General features: G+C 41.1%; 1 protein-coding gene across 6 annotated transcripts in view; it reads right to left on the reverse strand.

Moving 5' to 3' along the window:
- STK32B (serine/threonine kinase 32B) overlaps positions 1–22,894 on the reverse strand; it is a 412,641-nt gene that overhangs the window by 52,922 nt on the left and 336,825 nt on the right. For 5 of the 6 annotated variants that reach the window (XM_047718860.1, XM_047718856.1, XM_047718858.1 and 2 more), the window contains one exon: positions 19,676–19,765. The exons of the other annotated variant lie outside the window; for it this stretch is intronic. In XM_047718860.1, the coding sequence (XP_047574816.1) occupies positions 19,676–19,765 (90 nt within the window). The remainder of the gene's footprint in view (positions 1–19,675; positions 19,766–22,894) is intronic. 6 annotated transcript variants of the gene reach the window in all.

Here is a 22,894-nt window from a genome sequence, read left to right on the forward strand (position 1 = left end):
TCTCTTAGTAACTGATAACAAGTAGACAGAAAACCAGTAAGAATATTTAGGGCCTAACTGATATTTATAGGCAACACGACTAATGAAGAACATACACATTCTTTGCAAAAGAACATAGAGTGTTCACCAAGATAGACCATATCTAGACCACAAAACAAACTTGACCAATTAAAAAAATAGAAAAGAAATCGTATAAGGGCTTTCTCTGACATCACAGAATTAAACAACATCAACAACAGAAAGATGGATAGCAAATTCCCAAATACTGTTGAAAATTATGAAGTAGACATCTAAGTCACCCATGGGTGAAAGACAGAGTCACAGGGAAGTTGGAAGGTGTTTGTAACTGAATGAGAATGAAAAACATAGTATATCAGCGTTTGTGAAATATACCTAAGGCTGGACTTAGGACAGAATTGACAGAGCGTTAAATGTTTATATTGGAGAAAGACAAGACTCAAATCAATAATTTGTATTTCCACCTTAAGAAACTAGAATAAGAACAAATTAAACACAAAGCAAACAGAAGAAAGTAATAAAAATGAGAGAAGAAAAATCCATAAAACAGAAAATCAATGAAACTAAAAATTGATTCTTTAAAAAGGTGAGCACAAGTGATAAACCTCTGCCAAAATTATCAGGAAAACCATAGAGGGAATACAAATGACCATTCAGGAATGGAAGAGGAGACATCACTGCAGAATCAACACTCATTAAAAAACATAACAAGGGGGGGGGGGTGCCTGGGTGGCTCAGTGGGTTAAAGCCACTGCCTTCGGCTCAGGTCATGATCCCAGGGTCCTCGGATCGAGTCCCGCATTGGGCTCTCTGCTCAGCAGGGAGCCTACTTCCTCCTCTTTCTCTCTGCCTGCTACTCTGCCTGCTTGTGATCTCTATCTGACAAATAAATAAATAAAATCTTTAAAAAAAAATAACAAGGGGGAGGAGTCAAGATGGCAGAGAAGTAGCAGGCTGAGACTACTTCAGGTAGTGGGAGATCAGCTAGATAGCTTATCTAAAGATTGCAAACACCTACAAATCCAACGGGAGATTGAAGAGAAGAAGAACAGCAATTCCAGAAACAGAAAATCAACCACTTTCTGAAAGGTAGGACTGGTGGAGAAGTGAATCCAAAGCGACGGGAAGATAGACCCCGGGGGGAGGGGCCACGGCAGAGCAACAGAGCACAAAATCAGGACTTTTAAAAGTCTGTTCTGCTGAGGGACATCGCTCCAGAGGCTTAACCGGGGTGAAGCCCACGCGGGGTCAGCGTGGCCTCAGTCCCGCAGGCTCACAGAAGGATCCGGGATGTCTGAGTGTCGCAGAGCTCACAGGTATTAGAACAGGGAAGCCGGCTACAGAGACAGAGCCGAGGAGTGAGCTCTAAACTCGGGGTTACCTTGAACTGGTCGCAGGCTCGGTCAGCTTGGAGCGCGGCCGGAGGCCAGGGTGACGGGAGTGATTGGGCACTGTTCTCTGAGGGCGCACTGAAGACTGGGGCCCCGGGCTCTCGGCTCCTCTGGGCCGGAGACCGGGAGGCCGCCATCTTCATTCCCGCCCTCCGGAACTCTACGGAAAGCGCTCAGGGAACAAAAGCTCCCGAAAGCAAACCAGAGCGGATTACTCAGCCCAGCCCCGGGTTAGGGCGGTGCAACTCTGCCTGGGGCAAAGACGCTTGAGAATCACTACAACAGGCCCCTCCCCCAGAAGATCAAAGAGAAACCCAGCCAGGACCAAGTTCACCTACCAAGGAGTGCAGTTTCAATACCAAGGAGAGCTGCGGAATTCCAGAGGAGGAGAAAGCAAAGCACGGAACTCATGGCTTTCTCCCCATGATTCTTTAGCCTTGCAGTTAATTTTTTTTTCTTTTATAATTTTTTTTTCTTCTGCTGCTAAATTTTTTTAACCTTTACCCTTTTCTTTTTTAACGTTTTTTAACTAGTTTATCTAATATATATATATTTTTTTCTTTTTATATTTTTTCTTTATTGGTTTTCTTTTTTTAATTCTTTCTTTTTTTTTTTTTCTTTCTGAACCCCTTTTTATCCCCTTTCTCCCCCCTCACGATTTGGGATCTCTTCTGATTTGGCTAAAGCATATTTTCCTGGGGTTGTTGCCACCCTTTTAGTATTTTACTTGCTCCTTCATATACTCTTATCTGGACAAAATGACAAGGCGGAAAAATTCACCACAAAAAAAAAAGAACAAGAGGCAGTACCAAAGGCTAGGGACCTAATCAATACAGACATTGGTAATATGTCAAATCTAGGGTTCAGAATGACGATTCTCAAGGTTCTAGCCGGGCTCGAAAAAGGCATGGAAGATATTAGAGAAACCCTCTCGGGAGATATAAAAGCCCTTTCTGGAGAAATAAAAGAACTAAAATCGAACCAAGTTGAAATCAAAAAAGCTATTAATGAGGTGCAATAAAAAATGGAGGCTCTCACTGCTAGGATAAATGAGGCAGAAGAAAGAATTAGCGATATAGAAGACCAAATGACAGAGAATAAAGAAGCTGAGCAAAAGAGGGACAAACAGCTACTGGACCACGAGGGGAGAATTCGAGAGATAAGTGACACCATAAGACGAAACAACATTAGAATAATTGGGATTCCAGAAGAAGAGGAAACAGAGAGGGGAGCAGAAGGTATGTTGGAGAGAATTATTGGAGAGAATTTCCCCAATATGGCAAAGGGAACAAGCATCAAAATCCAGGAGGTTCAGAGAACCCCCCTCAAAATCAATAAGAATAGGTCCACACCCCGTCACCTAATAGTAAAATTGACAAGTCTTAGTGACAAAGAGAAGATCCTGAAAGCAGCCCGGGAAAAGAAGTCTGTAATGTACAATGGTAAAAATATTAGATTGGCAGCAGACTTATCCACAGAGACCTGGCAGGCCAGAAAGAGCTGGCATGATATATTCAGAGTACTAAATGCGAAAAACATGCAGCCAAGAATACTATATCCAGCTAGGCTATCATTGAAAATAGAAGGAGAGGTTAAAAGCTTCCAGGACAAACAAAAACTGAAAGAATTTGCAAATACCAAACCAGCTCTACAGGAAATATTGAAAGGGGTCCTCTAAGCAAAGAGAGACCCTAAAAGTAGTAGATCAGAAAGAAACAGAGACAATATACAATAACAGTCACCTTACAGGCAATACAATGGCACTAAATTCATATCTCTCAATACTTACCCTGAATGTGAATGGGCTAAATGCTCCAATCAAAAGACACAGGGTATCAGAATGGATCAAAAAACAAAACCCATCTATATGTTGCCTACAAGAAACTCATCTTAAACCCGAAGACACCTCCAGGTTTAAAGTGAGGGGGTGGAAAAGAATTTACCATGCTAATGGACATCAGAAGAAAGCAGGAGTGGCAATCCTTATATCAGACCAATTAGATTTTAAGCCAAAGACTATAATAAGAGATGAGGAAGGACACTATATCATACTCAAAGGAACTGTCCAACAAGAAGATCTAACAATTTTAAATATCTATGCCCCTAACGTGGGAGCAGTCAACTATATAAGCCAATTAATAACAAAAGCAAAGAAACACATTGACAATAATACAATAATAGTAGGGGACTTCAACACTCCCCTCACTGAAATGGATACATCATCCAAGCAAAAGATCAACAAGGAAATAAAGGCCTTAAATGACACACTGGACCAGATAGACATCACAGATATATTCAGAACATTTCATCCCAAAGCAACAGAATACACATTCTTCTCTAGTGCACATGGAACATTCTCCAGAATAGATCATATTCTCGGTCCTAAATCAGGTCTCAACCGTTATCAAAAGATTGGAATCATTCCCTGCATATTTTCAGACCACAATGCTCTGAAGCTAGAACTCAATCACAAGATGAAATTTGGAAAGAACCCAAATACATGGAGACTAAACAGCATCCTTCTAAAGAATGAATGGGTCAACCAGGAAATCAAAGAAGAATTGAAAAAATTCATGGAAACAAATGATAATGAAAACACAACAGTTCAGAATCTGTGGGACACAACAAAGGCAGTCCTGAGAGGAAAATATATAGCGGTACAAGCCTTTCTCAAGAAACAAGAAAGGTCTCAGGTACACAACCTAACCCTACACCTAAAGGAGCTGGAGAAAGAAAAAGAAAGAAAGCCTAAACCCAGCAGGAAAAGAGAAATCATAAAGATCAGAGCAGAAATCAATGAAATAGAAACCAAAAAAAAAAAAAAACACAACAGAACAAATCAACGAAACTAGGAGCTGGTTCTTTGAAAGAATTAATAAGATCGATAAACCCCTGGCCAGACTTATCAAAAAGAAAAGAGAAAGGACCCAAATAAATAAAATCATGAATGAAAGAGGAGAGATCACAACTAACACCAAAGAAATACAGACAATTATAAGAACATACTATGAGCAACTCTACGCCAACAAATTTGACAATCTGGAAGAAATGGATGCATTCCTAAAGACATATAAACTACCACAACTGAACCAGGAAGAAAGAGAAAGCCTGACCAGACCCATAACCAGTAAGGAGATTGAAACAGTCATCAAAAATCTCCAAACAAACAAAAGCCCAGGGCCAGACGGCTTCCCGGGGGAATTCTACCAAACATTTAAAGAAGAAATAATTCCTATTCTCCTGAAACTGTTCCAAAAAATAGAAATGGAAGGAAAACTTCCAAACTCATTCTATGAGGCCAGCATCACCTTGATCCCAAAACCAGACAAGGATCCCATCAAAAAAGAGAACTATAGACCAATATCCTTGATGAACACAGATGCAAAAATTCTCGCCAAAATACTAGCCAATAGGATTCAACAGTACATTAAAAGGATTATTCACCACGACCAATTGGGATTTATTCCAGGGCTGCAAGGTTGGTTCAACATCCACAAATCAATCAATGTGATACAACACATTAATAAAAGAAAGAACAAGAACCATATGATACTCTCCATAGATGCTGAAAAAGCATTTGACAAAGTACAGCATCCCTTCCTGATCAAAACTCTTCAAAGTGTAGGGATAGACGGCACATACCTCAATATTATCAAAGCCAACTATGAAAAACCCACCGCAAATATTCTCAATGGAGAAAAACTGAAAGCTTTTCCACTAAGGTCAGGAACACGGCAAGGATGTCCGTTATCACCACTGCTATTCAACATAGTACTAGAAGTCCTTGCTTCAGCAATCAGACAACAAAAGGAAATTAAAGGCATCCAAATCGGCAAAGAAGAAGTCAAACCATCACTCTTCACAGATGATATGATACTATATGTGGAAAACCCAAAAGACTCCACTCCAAAACTGCTAGAACTTGTACAGGAATTCAGTAAAGTGTCAGGATATAAAATCAATGCACAGAAATCAGTTGCATTTCTCTACACCAACAACAAGACAGAAGAAAGAGAAATTAAGGAGTCCATCCCATTTACAATTGCACCTAAAACTATAAGATACCTAGAAATAACCTAACCAAAGAGACTAAGAATCTATACACAGAAAACTATAAAGTACTCATGAAAGAAATTGAGGAAGACACAAAGAAATGGAAAACTGTTCCATGCTCCTGGATTGGAAGAATAAATATTATGAAAATTTCTATGCTACCTAAAGCAATCTACACATTTAATGCAATTCCTATCAAAGTACCATCCATTTTTTTCAAAGAAATGGAACAAATAATCCTAAAATTTATATGGAACCAGAAAAGACCTCGAATAGCCAAAGGAATATTGAAAAAGAAAGCCAAAGTTGGTGGCATCACAATTCTGGACTTCAAGCTCTATTACAAAGCTGTCATCATCAAGACAGCATGGTACTGGCACAAAAACAGACACATAGATCAATGGAACAGAATAGAGAGCCCAGAAATAGACCCTCAACTCTATGGTCAACTAATCTTCGACAAGCAGGAAAGAATGTCCAACGGAAAAAAGACAGCCTCTTCAGTAAATGGTGTTGGGAAAATTGGACAGCCACATGCAGAAAAATGAAATTGGATCATTTCCTTACACCACACACAAAAATAGACTCAAAATGGATGAAGGATCTCAATGTGAGAAAGGAATCCATCAAAATCCTTGAGGAGAACACAGGCAGCAACCTCTTCGACCTCAGCCGCAGCAACATCTTCCTAGGAACATCGCCAAAGGCAAGGGAAGCAAGGGCAAAAATGAACTATTGGGATTTTATCAAGATCAAAAGCTTTTGCACAGCAAAGGAAACAGTTAACAAAACCAAAAGACAACTGACAGAATGGGAGTAGATATTTGCAAATGACACATCAGATAAAGGGCTAGTGTCCAAAATCTATAAAGAACTTAGCAAACTCAACACCCAAAGAACAAAGAATCCAATCAAGAAATGGGCAGAAGACATGAACAGACATTTCTGCAACGAAGACATCCAGATGGCCAACAGACACATGAAAAAGTGCTCCATATCACTCGGCATCAGGGAAATACAAATCAAAACCACCATGAGATATCACCTCACACCAGTCAGAATGGCTAAAATTAACAAGTCAGGAAATGACAGATGCTGGCGAGGATGCGGAGAAAGGGGAACCCTCCTACACTGTTGGTGGGAATGCAAGCTGGTGCAACCACTCTGGAAAACAGCATGGAGGTTCCTCAAAATGTTGAAAATAGAACCACCCAATGACCCAGCAATTGCACTGCTGGGTATTTACCCTAAAGATACAAACGTAGTGATCCGAAGGGGCACGTGCACCCGAATGTTTATAGCAGCAATGTCTACAATAGCCAAACTATGGAAAGAACCTAGATGTCCATCTACAGACGAATGGATAAAGAAGATGTGGTATATATACACAATGGAATACTATGCAGCCATCAAAAGAAATGAAATCTTGCCATTTGCGACGATGTGGATGGAACTAGAGGGCATCATGCTTAGCGAAATAAGTCAATCGAGAAAGACAGCTATCATATGATCTCCCTGATATGAGGGAGAGGAGATGCAACATGGGGGGTTAAGGGGGTAGGAGAAGAGTAAATGAAACAAGATGGGATTGGGAGGGAGACAAACCATAAGTGACTCTTAATCTCACAAAACAAACTGAGGGTTGATGTGGGGAGGGGGGTTGGGAGAGGTGGGTGGGGTTCTGGACATTGGTGAGGGTATGTGCTATGGTGAGTGCTGTGAAGTGTGTAAACCTGGCGATTCGCAGACCTGTACCCCTGGGGATAAAAATATATTATATGTTTATAAAAAATAAAATTATAAAACAACAACAACAACAACAACAACAAAAAACATAACAAGGGGGGGCGCCTGGGTGGCTCAGTGGGTTAAAGCCTCTGCCTTCGGCTCAGGTCATGATCCCAGGGTCCTGGGATCGAGCCCCACATCGGGCTCTCTGCTCCACGGAGAGCCTCCTTCCTCCTTTCTCTCTCTGCCTGCCTCTCTGCTGACTTGTGATCTCTCTCTGTCAAATGGGTAAATAAAATCTTAAAAAAAAATAACAAGGGAATATTACAAATAACCATAAACCCAAACATTTGTAAGTTTACATGAAACACAGAAATTTCTTGAAAGACATAAATGACCAAATGCTACCTAATTTTATTTACTTCTTCTGTCTTAATGAGAAATAGATAAACAGAATAGACCCATGTCTAGTAAAGAAATTAGATTCATATTTTAAGAAGTTTCCTGGTAAGAACTCCAGGTCCAAATATCCTCACTGGCCAATTCTACCAAACAGATGCTAGAAATAATACCTACTCTACATGAAGTTTTCCAGAAAGAAGAGAAGGGAATATTTCCCAACTCACAATGCCAGTGTTACTCTGGCATCAAAATTACACAAAGATGTTACAAGAAAAAGAAAACTAAAATGTTCCTCATTAACCTGGAGGTAGATATTGTAAATGAGGTATTAGAAAATTGATTCCAGCATCATTTAAATAGGAAAATACATTATGACCAAGTAGGATTTATTCTGGAAATATAAGGAAGTTCAATCTTCCAAAATCAATCAATTTCAACAGATTATAGAAGAGAAACTATGATTTTTTCAATAGCCCGAAAAAAGATATTTCATAAAATTCAACATGCATTTATGATTTTTTAAAAATCCCTCAGAAAATTGGAAAAAATGGAAACTTCCTCAATCTGATAAAGAGTAACTAAGTACAAAAAACTTATAGCTAACATCATACTTAAAGGTAAAAAAACTAAATGCTTTCTCACTAAGATCAGGATAAAGGCCAAGTGTATTACATATTCTAGCTAGAGCAACAAGGCAAAAAAAAAAAAAAAAAAAAAGACATGCTGATCGGAAAGAGGAAATAAAATTACCTTGATTTTCAGACATGATTATCTACATAGAAAGCCCAAAGAATTTACTACCAAAACTAGGGACTGAAAAGTGAGTACAGCAAAATTACAGGATACATAATCTCTTCCATTCCCATCCATGTGGAGATGGAGAGGAGAAGGGAGTTGAGGGAAATTGGAAGGGGAGGTGAACCATGAGAGACTATGGACTCTGAAAAACAATCTGAGGGTTTTGAAGGGGCAGGGGGTGGGAGGTTGGGGGAACCAGGTGGTGGGTATTAGAGAGGGCATGGATTGCATGGAGCACTGCGTGTGGTGCAAAAACAATGAATATTGTTACGCTGAAAAGAAATAAAAAAATTTTAAAAAAATTACAGGATACAAGGTCAACATACAAAAATCAATTGTATCTCCATAGATCAGCAATTAATGATCGGTAAGTAAATTTTTAAAATTTTTAATTTAAATTCCAGTTAGTTAACATGGAGTGAAATGTTGGTTACAGGTGTACAATGTAGTGATTCAACACTTCCATGCAATGCCAGGTGCTCTTCACAAGTGGACTCCTTAATCCCCATCACCGATTTCCTCCATCCTCCATCTACCTCCCCTCTGGTAACTATCAGTTTGTTCTCTATAGTTGAGTTTCTCTCTTGGTTTGCCTCTCTTCCTCTTTTTTTTTTCTCTTTGCTCATTTGTTTTGTTTTTTAAATTCCACATATGAGTGAGATCATATGGCATTTGTCTTTTTCTGACTGACTTATTTCACTCAGCATAATACTTTCTGGCTCTATCTATGCCATTGTAGATGGCAAGATTTCATTCTTTTTGATGGCTGAATAATATTCCAAAAATGCATCTATATCTATATCTAGATATATCTCACATCTTATATGTACCCTGATGTTTATAGCAGCATTAGCCAGCATTATCTACAATAGCCAAATTATTGAAACAGCCCAGATGTCCATCTGCTGAGGAACAGATAAAAGAAGATTGTAATTAATTTTTTTAAAGTACCATTCACATGCCTCCAAAAATCTGTAAGATACTTGGGTAAATGTAACAAAATATGTGCAATCTGAAAACTATATAATGCTGATGAGAGAATCCAAGGTGCCGTAAATACATGGAGAAATATTCTGTGACTGGAAGAGTCCACATTGTTCAGGGGCTATTTCTATCTATACTCATCACAGATTCAGTACAATCCGAACAAAAATTCAGCAGAGTTTTTTTTTTTTTTGTAGAAATTAACAAGCAGATTCTCAAGTTTCAGTGAAAAGGGAAAGGATCTAGAATAGCCAAAATAATTTTGAAAAGAAAAAGAGAGTTGGAAGACTGATTTCAAGTATTATTGCAAAGGTACAGGAAAAGTATGATACCAGGTAGAGCCTCAACAAATAGACCAATGGAACAGAAAAGAATCCAGAAATAGACCCATACATTTACAGTCAATTGAGTTTTGACAATTTGGTTGCAAGGTTGCAAAGGCAATGCAGTAGGGAAAGAACAGTGTTTTCAACAAAGGTTGCTGGAACAATTGGATAGCTGTATGCAAATAAATAAAGCTCCGTCTTCGCCTCACACTGTACTAAAAACTAAATTAAAAATGCATGTAGCTTTAAATGTGAAATCCAAAAGTATAAAACTTTTACAAGAAAACAAAGAAAAAAATCTTTGTTAACTCATATGAGGAAAAGATGTTTAGATACGACACCAAATACATGATCAAGAAATAAAATATCCTGGTGGTGGATATTAAGGAGGGCTCGTATTGCCTGGAGCACTGGGTGTGGTGCATAAACAATGAATCTTAGAACATTGAAAAAATAAAATTAAATTAATAAAAAATAAATAAAATCTCTTAAAAAACTGAACTTCATCCAAATTTAAAACTTCTATTTCTAGAAAGATTCTATTATGGCAAAAGAAAGACAAGCCACTGATGGGCCAAAATTTTTGCAAAACACCTATCAGATGAAGGACTTATATCCAGGATATATAAAGAATTCCCACAGCTGAATTAATAAAAATCATTAATGGGAATGATTTGGATAGATACTTCATAAAGAAGATAAATGGATGGTAAATAAGCAAATTAAAATATGTAGCACACCTTTAGTCATTAGGGACTTGTGAAATCAAACTACTCCCTGCCTATTAGAAGGGCTGATAAGAAAAGCAATGACCACGGGCCAATAACCCCTGTGCTGGTGAGGGTGTAGAGAAGCCAGAGCCTTCATACATTGCTTGTGGGGATATAAAATGGTCCAGTCATCCTGGGTAACAGTTTCTCCATTTCTCAGGAAGTTCAACATACGCTTACCATATGACCAGGCAATCCCACTTCTAGGTAATTATTCTAGAGAATTGGAAACTTAAGTTCACATAAAAACCTGAAAGCAAATGCTTATATTAGTCTCATTCATAATTACGTACAACTGGAAATAACTTAAGTGTCCCTCAACTGGTGAATGGATAAACTCATTGTGTCTATTCATCCAATAGAGTTTTACTTGCCAATCCATCAAAAGGGAAAGCTACTGATAGCCAGCTGTGGAAAGAGCTGAGATACCCTTCAAAAGATGAAGAAGATATGGTCCATATATACAAGGGAATATTACACCTCCATCAGAAAGGATGAACACCCAACTTTTGTATCAACATGGACGAGACTGGAGGAGATTATGCTGAGCGAAATTAGTCAAGAAGAGAGAGTCAATTATCATATGGTTTCACTTATGGAGCATATGCAATAACATGGAAGACATTAGGAGAAGGAAAGGAAAAGTGAATTGGGGGAAATTGGAGGGGGAGATGAACCATGAGAGACTGTGGACTCCGAGAAACAAACAGGGTTTTGGAGGGGAGGGAGTGGGGGGATGGGTGAGCCTGGTGGTGGGTATTAAGGAGGGCATGTATTGCATGGAGCGCTGGGTGTGGTGCATAAACAATGAATCTTGAAACACTGCATCAAAAACTAATGATGTATTTTATGGTAACTAATGTAACACAATTTAAAAAAGGGGAAAACCTACTGAAACACACAAAATGAATAAATCTCAAATGCATCATTCAAAGTGAAAAAACCCAGATTTGCTAGGGTGCCTGGGTGGCTCAGTCATGAAGCGTCTGCCTTCACCTCAGGTCACGATCCCAAGGTCCTGGGATGGAGCCCCACATCGGGCTCCCTGCTCAGTGAAGAGCCTGCTTCTCTCTCTCCCTCTTCTGCTCCCCCTGCTTGTGCATGCTCTCTCTCTCTCCCTTGCCGCCTCTAAATAAATAAATAAATAAATAAATAAATAAAATTAAAGGAAAAAAAAAAGAAAAAAAACAAACCCTAGATTCAAAAGGCTGTAGACCATATGACTCCATTTCTATGACTCTCTGGAATAGTCTGAACTGATCACTGGTTACCAGGGATTGGGATGAGGGAATTTGAGGGTGATGGAACTGTTCTGTACTTTCATTGTGGTGGTGCTTATGTGACTATTTGTGTTTGTCCAAATTCATAGAATGTTGCCCTGAAAGAGTGCACTTCACTGCAGGTAAATTGTCACTCAAAAATAAACATCTCCAGCTATATATTTATTAGTTTTGTGATTTTTTAAGGTGATTATCTACCTTATACATAGCCAACCTAATGAGTGCAGGAGAATTATCTGTTTGTTCACAGACGTATTTGGGGGCCATAGAACACTGCCTGGAACGTAGAAAGTACTCAATAGATTCGTGAAGATGGATGGATGGATGGATGGACGGATGGATGGGTGGATGGATGAATGAATGAATGAATGGATAGGTTCTCAGGAAAGATACTGAGCACTGCAGCCTCACTGGCCTGGGTCTGAACACTGGCTCTCTTACTTTCTCTGGCACAGGCGGTAGCAAATGTCACTAACCTTGATCATTTCAACAAGGACCTTACTAGCATCATTATGTACTTGATCTTAGCCAAAAGGCCGAGAAGCAGATGTTAGCATCATCATCATGGCTCAGCAACCACTTGTCTGCTCACTGCAGCAACCTGGGGGGGGGACTAACATTCAGTGAATGCAGGCAAGGCACCAGCTCTGTGATCCCCCAGTGCACCCAGCATCCTCCAGCCAACTCAGCTCCTATAATGAACCAGCTGTTTAGGGTCTGTTTTCCCTGCTGGACTGTGAGCACCATAAGGCAAGGGAGTTCCCAATCCAGGCCCTGGATTCCCAGTGCTAAGCAGATACCAAATAATCAACCATCTAAATCATAACTGTGGCAACAATAACAACACTATCGGCTCCCAGACCTGTGCATTCACCATTTGCCAGACATTATGTTATGTACCTTCCATAGCCATGCCATGAAATCCTCACAGACAACCGACTAAGGCAGATTACATCATCATTAATCCCATTACTCAGATGAGAAAACTGTCCGGGCACGTGGTTTGGCAGCCAACACTTCTGAGTGTTCATCATGTTGAGAAGGGCCCAAGTCCAGGCAGCCGCTAAGTGAAAGATACCCAAACTGCCCCATGCTGAAGGCGACACTTCACTGGACCCCCTCCTGGCTTTCTGCTGGCTCCACAGGCTATTATCATGGATTCAAGACCCCCATGCTTTGGTCTGTCTCTTTGCTCCCTCCCCACGCCATCTTGGTCTATAAGCCATACAAGAAGTGGAGCTGCAGCTGTCCCCCAACACACCATGCTGTTGCCCCTCCTGAACCTCCACCCGGGCTGATGCCTCTGACCGAAATGGTGTCTCCTTATCCTTACCCAGTAGGCAAACTCTGAGCCCACCCTCAGAGTCTAACTTAGATGGTCACCTTCTCCAGGAATCTGTCTTGACAGTGTCCTGTTTACACCTGTGCCTACGCATCTGTCTGCCCCACTAGATGGTGAGCCCCCGGGCCCCAGAGAGCATCAGTCTCCTCTGAGCCCCTGTGCCTTCACCCCGTTTATCTCCTAAACATTCCATAAATATTTGCTGAATGAATGCTCAGCTCTTTATTCCACTGCCGATGCATAAACTCTGAAGCCCCGGTGGTTGCTGGAACATTTCTGACTTCTAATCTGGCACATTTCAGAGAGATTTCTTTTTTCTCTGACTGTGAATTCCATCTGCTCTTTTAATTAATGAAAATTCAGTTCTATGCAAATGTTTCTTCCAGGATCATCCTTCATGAGCAACCTCTGGGAGCTTACTCATCAGCCTGTTCTCTGAATCTGTGTTTGAAACATTCTGGGAGCTTGTAATTGGGCCTTTGAACTGAACAGTACAAGTGGAAAAAAAATCGACAAACCTGCCACTTGTCCTCAGGAGTTTATAGCCCTGGGAGCTGTAGGACTTGAATTTACTGAGAGAGCCCTCCTTCATCCTGTCTTCCCCAATGAACTCCCACTGCCTGGTCCTGTCAACCCCTATGGTGTCTGAAAAAAAAAAATCCATTTGGTGCTCTCTAAATCCCAGAAAAATCTCTCCTGTGCACCTGTTTATTAATTCAGGACTAAGGCTCCTCTAAACAGAAGGACATCAGGAGCCCCAAATCCTACACACACTTGGGACAACAAACTTTTTTCTTGTCTGAGAAATGTGGCTTTCTGACACAGGAACTCAGTGTCAAAAGGCAGCTTGGTATAGTGGCAAAAGCATGGGCTTTGGACCCATGTAGACATGGCTTCAGATTCTGGCTCTCTCACTTGCCTGCTGCATAACTCTGGGCATGTTAATGAACCCCCCCCCCCCCCCAGGCCTCAGCTTCCTCATCGATAAACGGGAGAGAAGTGGAAGCTGCATGTGGGTCTTCTGAGGATTAGAGGCAATGACAGACACAAAGCAGGGTCATAGTATGTGTTGGTTTTCTTCTCTCTCTTGGTGGTGGGGCCACTATGGAGACAGAGTGGTCAGCTGTGTCACCACTGGTCTGCTTTTCCAGAGGCTGAGAGCCAGGACAGCAGTGGGAAGTCAGGGAATGAGAATGGGGAAGGCCCAGGGGGTGTCTCAGAGGAGATGCTGGGAGAGTGTTTTATGCATGGTGGTGGAGCAGGGGCAGAAAAGAAAGGGTTGGTACAATACTACTCCAGTGGTCTAGGCTCACTTCTCCAGTGGTCTGGGCTCTGTAGTCCCGGAGATCGATCGAACAGCTTTAGGCTGTTCCTAAAGGATGTCAGAACTAACTTTATAGGGTTATGGAGGTGGCTCCAAAGGGGAACTTCTTCTCTACATGTCACTTTCCTCTCCTCACTGCCCCTTCTGGAAAAGATGGCTCCTTCCATTCTGTCTGCTTCTCTGGCTGGGACAGTGTCCCCTGGGTCTCCAGGGGCTTGGTGCTCTTCTCTCCCGCATCCTCCCTGGGGGATCCTGCCCCTGTGTTGGCTTTGCTGCATCTCAGTGCTGGTAGCTCCCCAATCCACAGATGCTGTCCGCATCATTCCAAAAGCCTGGACAGCATCTCCCAGGGACACCTCAGATTCAAACCTGGGACTCCTGGAACCCCACATGCCTGAGGCCCCTGCTGTGCTCCCCACACACCTCTACCAGAAGCCTGGGCAGCAGCCTTAACACCCCTTTCAACCCATTCTCCCAACATTTGTCAAGTCAGTGTCTCCTTGGATGGACTGGCTTCAGCTCTGGAGTCGTCTGGAAAGAGATTTCCAGAAGAACTTCAAGAGTGAAAGCTCTATTGGTGTAAATACTCAGCATCCCAAGGGGGCTGTCTGAAGAGTACAGATTGTAAGCATACCTTCTGGTGTCCATGCTGACCTGGGTCTGACTCTCATCACCAACGTCTGCCTGGGTGGGTCCCTCATGACCCCTCAGTCTGTTTCCTCATCTCTAAAGTAGGAATAAATAATTGTGGCCACTTTGTATTTGTGAGCAGTAGATAAAGCTGGGCACATAGCAAATACTAAGTACTATTTTTACTATGACTTGTGGCCAAACTTCATTTTTAAAATTGATTTAGGAAATAAGAGATGAATGACACATGTAGTGAATTCTGGGAGGTGAGGACATGGTTTTTGAATCTCGGCAGATCAACACACATAAACCGATAGAACAGATGAACAGCTAAGCCAAAACCCATGAGGAACACCAACTACAAAACTAAATTGTCCTCCCACAAGCCCCAAAATGTAAGTGCATGGGAACAAACGGGCAACAGTGACAAGACTGCCATGGGAGTGACTTCTGCAGAGAAGGGAACACAGGGAAGAAACAAGGCAACATATGATGGACCAGAGAACAGAGAGCTGCAAGACAGCCAGCAGGCATTTACGGGGGGATCCAGATGGCCAGTTGGGGAAGAGCAGCTAAAGCCTGGAGCAGCTTGTCCAGTCCAGTGGCAGGTGAGGCAAAGGGGCCCTTGGTAAGTTCTGCAGGAGGTCAGTCTGGAACCCGACATCTGTCACCCTCCAGCCGGAGCTCCCTTCTAGAAGGAGCCCCAAGGAGAAACTATTGGAAGTAGAACCAAAACCGAGTGGGATGGGGACCCTACGGACAAAAGAAAAAGAAGCTCCAGCTAAAAGTAAGCAAGTAGAATGAACCAGGAATTCCCAGGTAACAAGCGGCCTTGGATTTTGATGCTTCATGAAAACAACAGAAGATACTCAGTTAGAAAAACTACCCTGAACAATATCATCTTCCAAAAGTTCAGGAAAACTAATTTCCCATTTAAAAAAAAAAAAAAGGAACATTAGAGTATCAAAGCCAAATTCCATGCAAAGTTATCATAAGAGGAAGGAAAATAAAGGGCAGAATAACACACTTTACAATGATGATTAATCAGAAAGATGTGCCCCCACCCACCAAAAAAAAATTTTTTTTTCAGGGAAAAATTGTAACCTACTATTTCAAAAGTATGAAAGACAGTGTGGTGACTTGTTTCATGAATGGTTTCTGGATGAATGGGGCCTTTTGGTATCCATTTTCCTCCCACATTCCCCACAGTCCCCTCCCACATGGTCTCTGGTCTTGGTCATGTGACTTGCTTTGGCCAACTGGACATCAGGAAATGTGAAGCAAGCGGAAGGCTGATAAGCATGTGGGAATGGGCTTCTCCTTCTTTAACCCAATCGGCTTCTCCTTCCATGCAAGCTCACTGCAGTCCATTTGATGATGAAAGACCATGTAGAGAAGACTCAGCTGTCCTCCCTGAGCCCAGCCCCCAGCAGACCCACCAGGGGTATGAATGAGCCCAGCCTAAACCAGCAGGGGAACCACTCAGTCAAATGGTAGATTGTGAGAAATAGCACATTATTGCTGTTCTAAGCTACTAAGTGTTTTTTTAAACAGTGTTCATTTACACAACTAATGAATCATTGAACACTACATCAAAAACGAATGATGTACTATATGTTGGCTAATTATATTTAAATTAAAAAAGTGTTCATTTACTTTCCCCAAACTTATTTTTTAACTTCCTTTCTTTTTTATTGCAGTATAGTTGACATACAATGTTACATTAGTTTCAAATGTGCAACACAGTGATCCTACAACACTGTATTTTATGCTTTGCTCACAACTGTAGCTGCCTTCTGTCCACACACTATTACAATACCACTGACTATATTCCCTGTGCCAGTGCCTTTCATCCTGTGATGCACTTACTCCCTAACTGGAAGTGTGTACCTCCCACTTCCCTCCCCCATTTTTCCCATCCCTCTGTCCCCCTCCTCTGGTAACCATTGGTTTGTTCTCTGTATTATGGATCTGTTTCTGCCTCATGTTTGTTCATTTGTTTGTTTTTTAGAATCCACATATGAGTGAAATCATATGGTATTTGTCTTTTTCTGGATGACTTATTTCACTTAATAGAATATCCTCTAGGTTCATCCATGTTGTTGCAAATGTCAAGATCTCATTCTTTTTTATGACTGATAATCCATTGTATATATGTACACCACACCCTCTTTATCCATTCCTCTATCGATGGACACTTAGTTTGCTTCTGTATCTTGGCTATTGTAAATAATGTTTCAATACATGTAGGGAAGCATACATAATGCATTTCAAATTACTGTTTTCATTTTCTTTGAGTAAATATTCAGTATTAGAGTTACTAGGTCATAGGGGAGTTCTATTTTCAATTTTTTGAGGAATCTCCATACTGTTTTCCACAGTGGCTGCACCAGGGTGCATTCCCACCAACAGTGCATGAGTGCTCCTTTTTTTCTGGATCCTCACCAACACCTATTGTTTCTTGTCTTTTTGATACTGCCCATTCTCAGGTATAAGGTAATATCTTACTGCGGTTTTGATTTGCATTTCCCTGATGATGAGTGATGTTGAGAGTCTTTTCATGTACCTATTGGCCATCTGTATGTCTTCTTTGGAGAAACATCTATTCAGATCCTCTGCCCATTTTTAAATTGTATTACTATTATTATTGGTAGTGGTATTTTGGTGTTGAGTTATATAAGTTCTTTATATATTTTGGATATTAATGCTTTTTTTTTTTTTACAGAATTTAATATATTTGAAAAAGAGAGAGAGCATGAGAAGGGGCAGGGTCAGAGGGAGAAGCAGATTCTTTGCAGAGCAGGGAGCCCGATGTGGGACTCAATCCCAGGACTCCAGGATCATGACCTGAGCCTAAGGCAGTTGCTGAACTAACTAAGCCACCCAGGTGCCCCTGGATACTAAAATGCTTTATCAGATATGTCACTTGCAAATGTCTTCCATTCAGTAGATTGTCCTTTTGTTTTGTTCATTGTTTTCTTCACTGTGCAGCAACTTTTTATTTTGATGTATTTCCGGTAGTTTAATGTAGCCTTTGTTTCCCTTGCCAGAGGAGACAGATCTAGGAAAAATGTTGCTACAGCTGATAGCTCTCTGCCTGTGCTCTCTTTCAGGGTTTCTATGGTTTTTAGGTCGCACATTTAGGGTCTTAATCCGTTTTGAGTTTATTTTTGTGTATGCTGTAAGAAAGTGGTTCCTTTTCATTCTTTCGTATGTGGCTATACAGTCTTCCCAGCACCATTTGTTGATGAGACTAACATTTTCCCATTACATATTCTTGCCTCTTTTGTCATAGATGAATTGACCATATATGCATGGGTTTATTTTCAGGTTCTCTATTCTTTCCCACTGATCTATGTGTCTGTTTTTGTGCCACCCCATATGCTTTTGATCACTACAGCTTTGAATTAAATCTTGAAATCTGGAAATGTGGTATCTCCAGTTTTCTTCTTCTTTTCCAAGATTGCTTTGGTTATTCAGGAGTCTTTTGTGATTCTACACAAACTTTAGAATTATTTCTTTTACTGTGAAAAATGTTATTGGTATTTTGATAGGGATTGCACTGAATCTGTGGATTGCTTTGGGTAGTACAGACATTTGAACAATTTCAATTCTCCCCATCTGTGAACATGGCATAAGCCACTAGGTTTTGACTTGCTTTGTTATACAGTAATCATTAATTAATATAGACATTAAGAAAACTATATAAGACATGAGAGAACAGTACAAAGTGGAATTGAGAAACTAAAAAATCAGGCAAGAAAACTCAGGGAAAAAATTAGAGGGGAAATTATTTTAGTAATAAATATTTCACTAGAAAGCATACAAAGCAAATAAACACAACAGGTAATCTTTAAAAGAAGGAAGAGAAAAATGGGAAATATTTTAAAAAGATAAAGGAAGAGATGCAAAAGATTTGAAAATAACAAATACTGAAAATTTGTAAAGACTCCACATTCAGATAATAGCTGTCCTTAGAGAAAACCAAAGTACAGGAATGGAATGTTTCTAAAAATTATATTTCCCATATTGCATGGAGCACTGGGTGTGGTGCATAAACAATGAATCTTGAAACACTGAAAAAGTAAAATTAAATTAAAATAAATAAACACTAAAAAGAAATAAAACAAAAGAAATAAACACTTTAAAAAGAAAAAAGTAAAAATTAAATTAAAATAAATAAACACTAAAAAGAAATAAAACAAAAGAAATAAACGCTTTAAAAAGAAAAAAAAGAAAGTAGGAAAAAAATGATACATCAAAGGTTCTAAAGAAAATCCAACTTGAAAATACACATTGGAAAGGCACTGTGTTCTTAGGAATATAGACCCCATATGACCAGCAACAAAGTTATATTCTGGCTGCACTACTGGACATTATTAAAAAAGAAAATATAGTTTTTTGTCTGTTTTAGTGTGTTTTTCCCCAAGCCTGGAGCAAGGATTTCTGGCTGTGTAGGAGTTCTCTGGAAATCACGGGAGAATTCTGGCAGACAGGACAGCAAGGATAAAGTGTGAGAGAGCCCAGCACGTACTGGGGACAGCCAGGTCCTGGTGTGGGGGAGAAGGACTGGAATGCTGAGGTCAGGCACTGGGTCTCTGGCTCCTCAAAGGGGCCTGGAACACTCACCCATGTAGGGCTTGGTCCCGGCCATGGAGGAAGCCTTTTCTGCTCCTTTCACGATCGTCGCTATGTTGAAGTCTGTGATGTGAACATGTCCTAGAGATAGAGAAACAGAAACCCCAGTTAGCAAGAGCTGCAGGCAGCTGGGTTCGCTCCTTGTTGATTTAAAGCTGTGGGCTCTATGGTAGGTGCAAGAAGAAAGTTGGAGAACCTCTACTTATAAGAGTATTTTATCTAACACTTTGAAAATGTCTAGTTTTGGCAGCATCATTCATCGTAGCCAAACTTAGGACAAACCTAGGACAACCTAAGTGTCCATCAGTAGATGAATAGATAAAGAAGATGTGGTCTGTATATACAATGGAATTTTATTCAGCCATGAGAGAGAAGGGCCTCCTGCCACTTTTTGACAACATGGATGGACCTTGAGAATATCATGCTAAGTGAAATAAGCCAGATGGAGAAATGTAGATACTGCATGTATCACTTATATATGGAATCTTAAAAAAAGCTCATAAAAGCAGAGATTAGGAAAGTGCTTGCCACAGGCTGAGGGGTGGGAGGAATAAGGAGAGTTTGGTCAAGGGTACAAACTGAATAAGGTTTGAGGATTTAATGTATAACATGGAGACACAGTTGACAGCATTATATTGTATAACTGAAATTTGCGAAGAGAGTAGAAGTTGAATATATATACGTAAACACACCTACACTAAAAAAGTCTACGTTATGTGCAAGTTTTATAAAGTGAATTTTTTGATGGCACATGCATATTACTTATAAGTGGACAAAAATACTGAGGGCATGGTAAAAAAATTTTATGGATTAAATTTTGGAGGCAGTGGCTCAGAGAGTAAAAGCTCATGGTAGAGAGATGAGAGGGGTGAATCCATACTCCCTTGCTGAGGAAGCTGAGTGGCTATGGTTGGGGGAAGAAGAGTGGAGAGGAAATTTTCATGCCCAGAGGACACTCTTGTTCCACTGTTTTTCTGCTATAGTCAGTGGGGGCTCTTAGTTCTGTACATCCTGAGAGCAGGGGACTGGGGATTGAGACCACCTTCCATCCAGCTTAAAGTAATGGCAACAGATGGGACATGGATAGGCTAGGTGCCCCTGCACATAAGTGTTCAAGAAACCTGAAAAGGAAGTAAGAGGGACAGAGAAGGAAGGAGACAAGAGATAAAGAGAAGCAGGGAAGGAAGAAGGGTGGGAGGGAGGAAGGAAGGAACATCCTGACAGTTGGTACTAGCCTTCTGGGGAACTTGGTACTTAAAAGAATCCAACCCTGAGACCCTTGAAAACTAGCTATAAATACAATCACTTTCCCTCTTTGTCCTCACATCATGCGGAAATGGTTGGATTTTCACATCTGAAAGCTGTGTTTGAGAGGTTGGGACTTAAATACACAGGTGGCTTGCATACACAAAACTGACATTGGGAGGGCCTGGAGGGCACCTCCATGAGATGGACAGACACGTGCTAGAGCAGGTGCAGTGAGGCCCACGGGAGAGGCACGCCTGACAGGACTAGCCACAGTGGACAGCAAAAGCACCAGCAGTTTCACATAAATCCAGATCTCAGGCTCAGCTGCCAGCATTGACATGTGGGCGAGCTTCTGCCAGGCGCTCTGTCCAGAGCCCCTGGGTGGGAGGCAGTCGTGAGGTACTCAGTTAGTGATGATCTGTGATCCCTTTCAGGTGCTTGTGGGTGAAGCCCAAGTCATCTAGCCAGACCCTTGCTGGGAACCTTTCTGGCCAGATGAAGAGTGTGTCCACCCAGGGAGCATCCCTAGAGCAGACACAGCTGCTGCAGCCTCCGGAGCCAGAACTAGCATCCATACACAGCCCTACCCCAAGAGGCTGTGTGGCACAGCAATTGGGGGCAGAGACTCTGAGCCACACTGACGTGGTTTGGGTCTCAGCTTTGTTGGGATTAGCTGTCTGCTCTTGGGCAAATAATTTATTTTCTTCATCTGTAAAGTGGGGGTGAGGTTAACAAAGTACCAACGTGAGATAGCGTTTGGGAGGAACCAAGAATTAATATACATAAAATGGTTAGAGCGACTGGCATACAAGAAGTAGGGAAGCTTCTTGTGAAGTGTTTGCTCCTAGCACTGTTATTCTGCCAAGGTGTGGCTCAGATCCCATCGTCTCCAGCCAGCTCCAGTCTGCCCCTGACATCCTCCCAGTCCCCACTTCTAACACTAACAAACAAATCCTCAGTCCTCTTGTTGACTATGAGACAAGGGAGGGTCTCAGTCACCTCTACACCCACACCTGTATACTCCCAAGCACAGCCACCATACTGAGAGGATCCTGAAACCCTCCAATATGGCTTTTATTTGGTTTTCCTTCATTTGTCCCTGTCTTTAAAAAAAATTAGTATTTGCATTACCAAAGTAATGCCCGCTGATTATAATAAGTCAAAGACTACAAATGTGTATTTGGGTCACTCCTTTCAACCGTTGATGGTTCCCTCACCCCCATTCATAACATGATCAAGTAACTTGGTTCTCTATCGTTTCTCCCCTTACTTATGCCCACATGTATTGGCATGCAGTTTGTCCTTCCAATAATGAGATCATCCTCTATGGGTCGTTCCAGAAGTTACTTTTGCATTTAGCCATGTATCATGACATTTTCCCACATCACTATACATTGGTCTATCTATAAGAACCATAATCCTTTGTCCTCCATGCTAAAGAAATCCAATTATTTGGTGATAAAACTTGACCTATAACTTCTCTTTATTGGTCCATTTATTCCACTTAGGGGGAATATTCATGTTTTGATAGAAAAATATTAATATATTTGATTATAGGGTAGACCCCCTGGGTGATTCATCTAACCTCTATGGAGGTATTACATAACATATAATATATGTTGTTTTTAAATATTAGTATCTATTAGACATATTATTTTCATTTTACTAAGACATATATTATTTAATATAAGGGTGGGGGGTAGGGGAGCCTGGGAGTGGGTATTAAGGAGGGCACATATTGCATGGAGCACTGGGTGTAGTGCAAAAACAATGAATCTTGGAACACTGACAAAATAAAATTTAAAAAATGTTTTTAGGGGCACCTGGGTGGCTCAGTGGGTTAAAGCCTCTGCCTTCGGCTCAGGTCATGATCCCAGGGTCCTGGGATCGAGCCCCGCATCGGGCTCTCTGCTCAGTGGGAAGCCTGCCTCCCCCCTCTCTCTCTGCCTGCCTCTCTGCCTA

Source organism: Lutra lutra, chromosome 2 (genome assembly GCF_902655055.1).
Source record: "Lutra lutra chromosome 2, mLutLut1.2, whole genome shotgun sequence".
Lineage (NCBI taxonomy): Eukaryota > Metazoa > Chordata > Mammalia > Carnivora > Mustelidae > Lutra > Lutra lutra.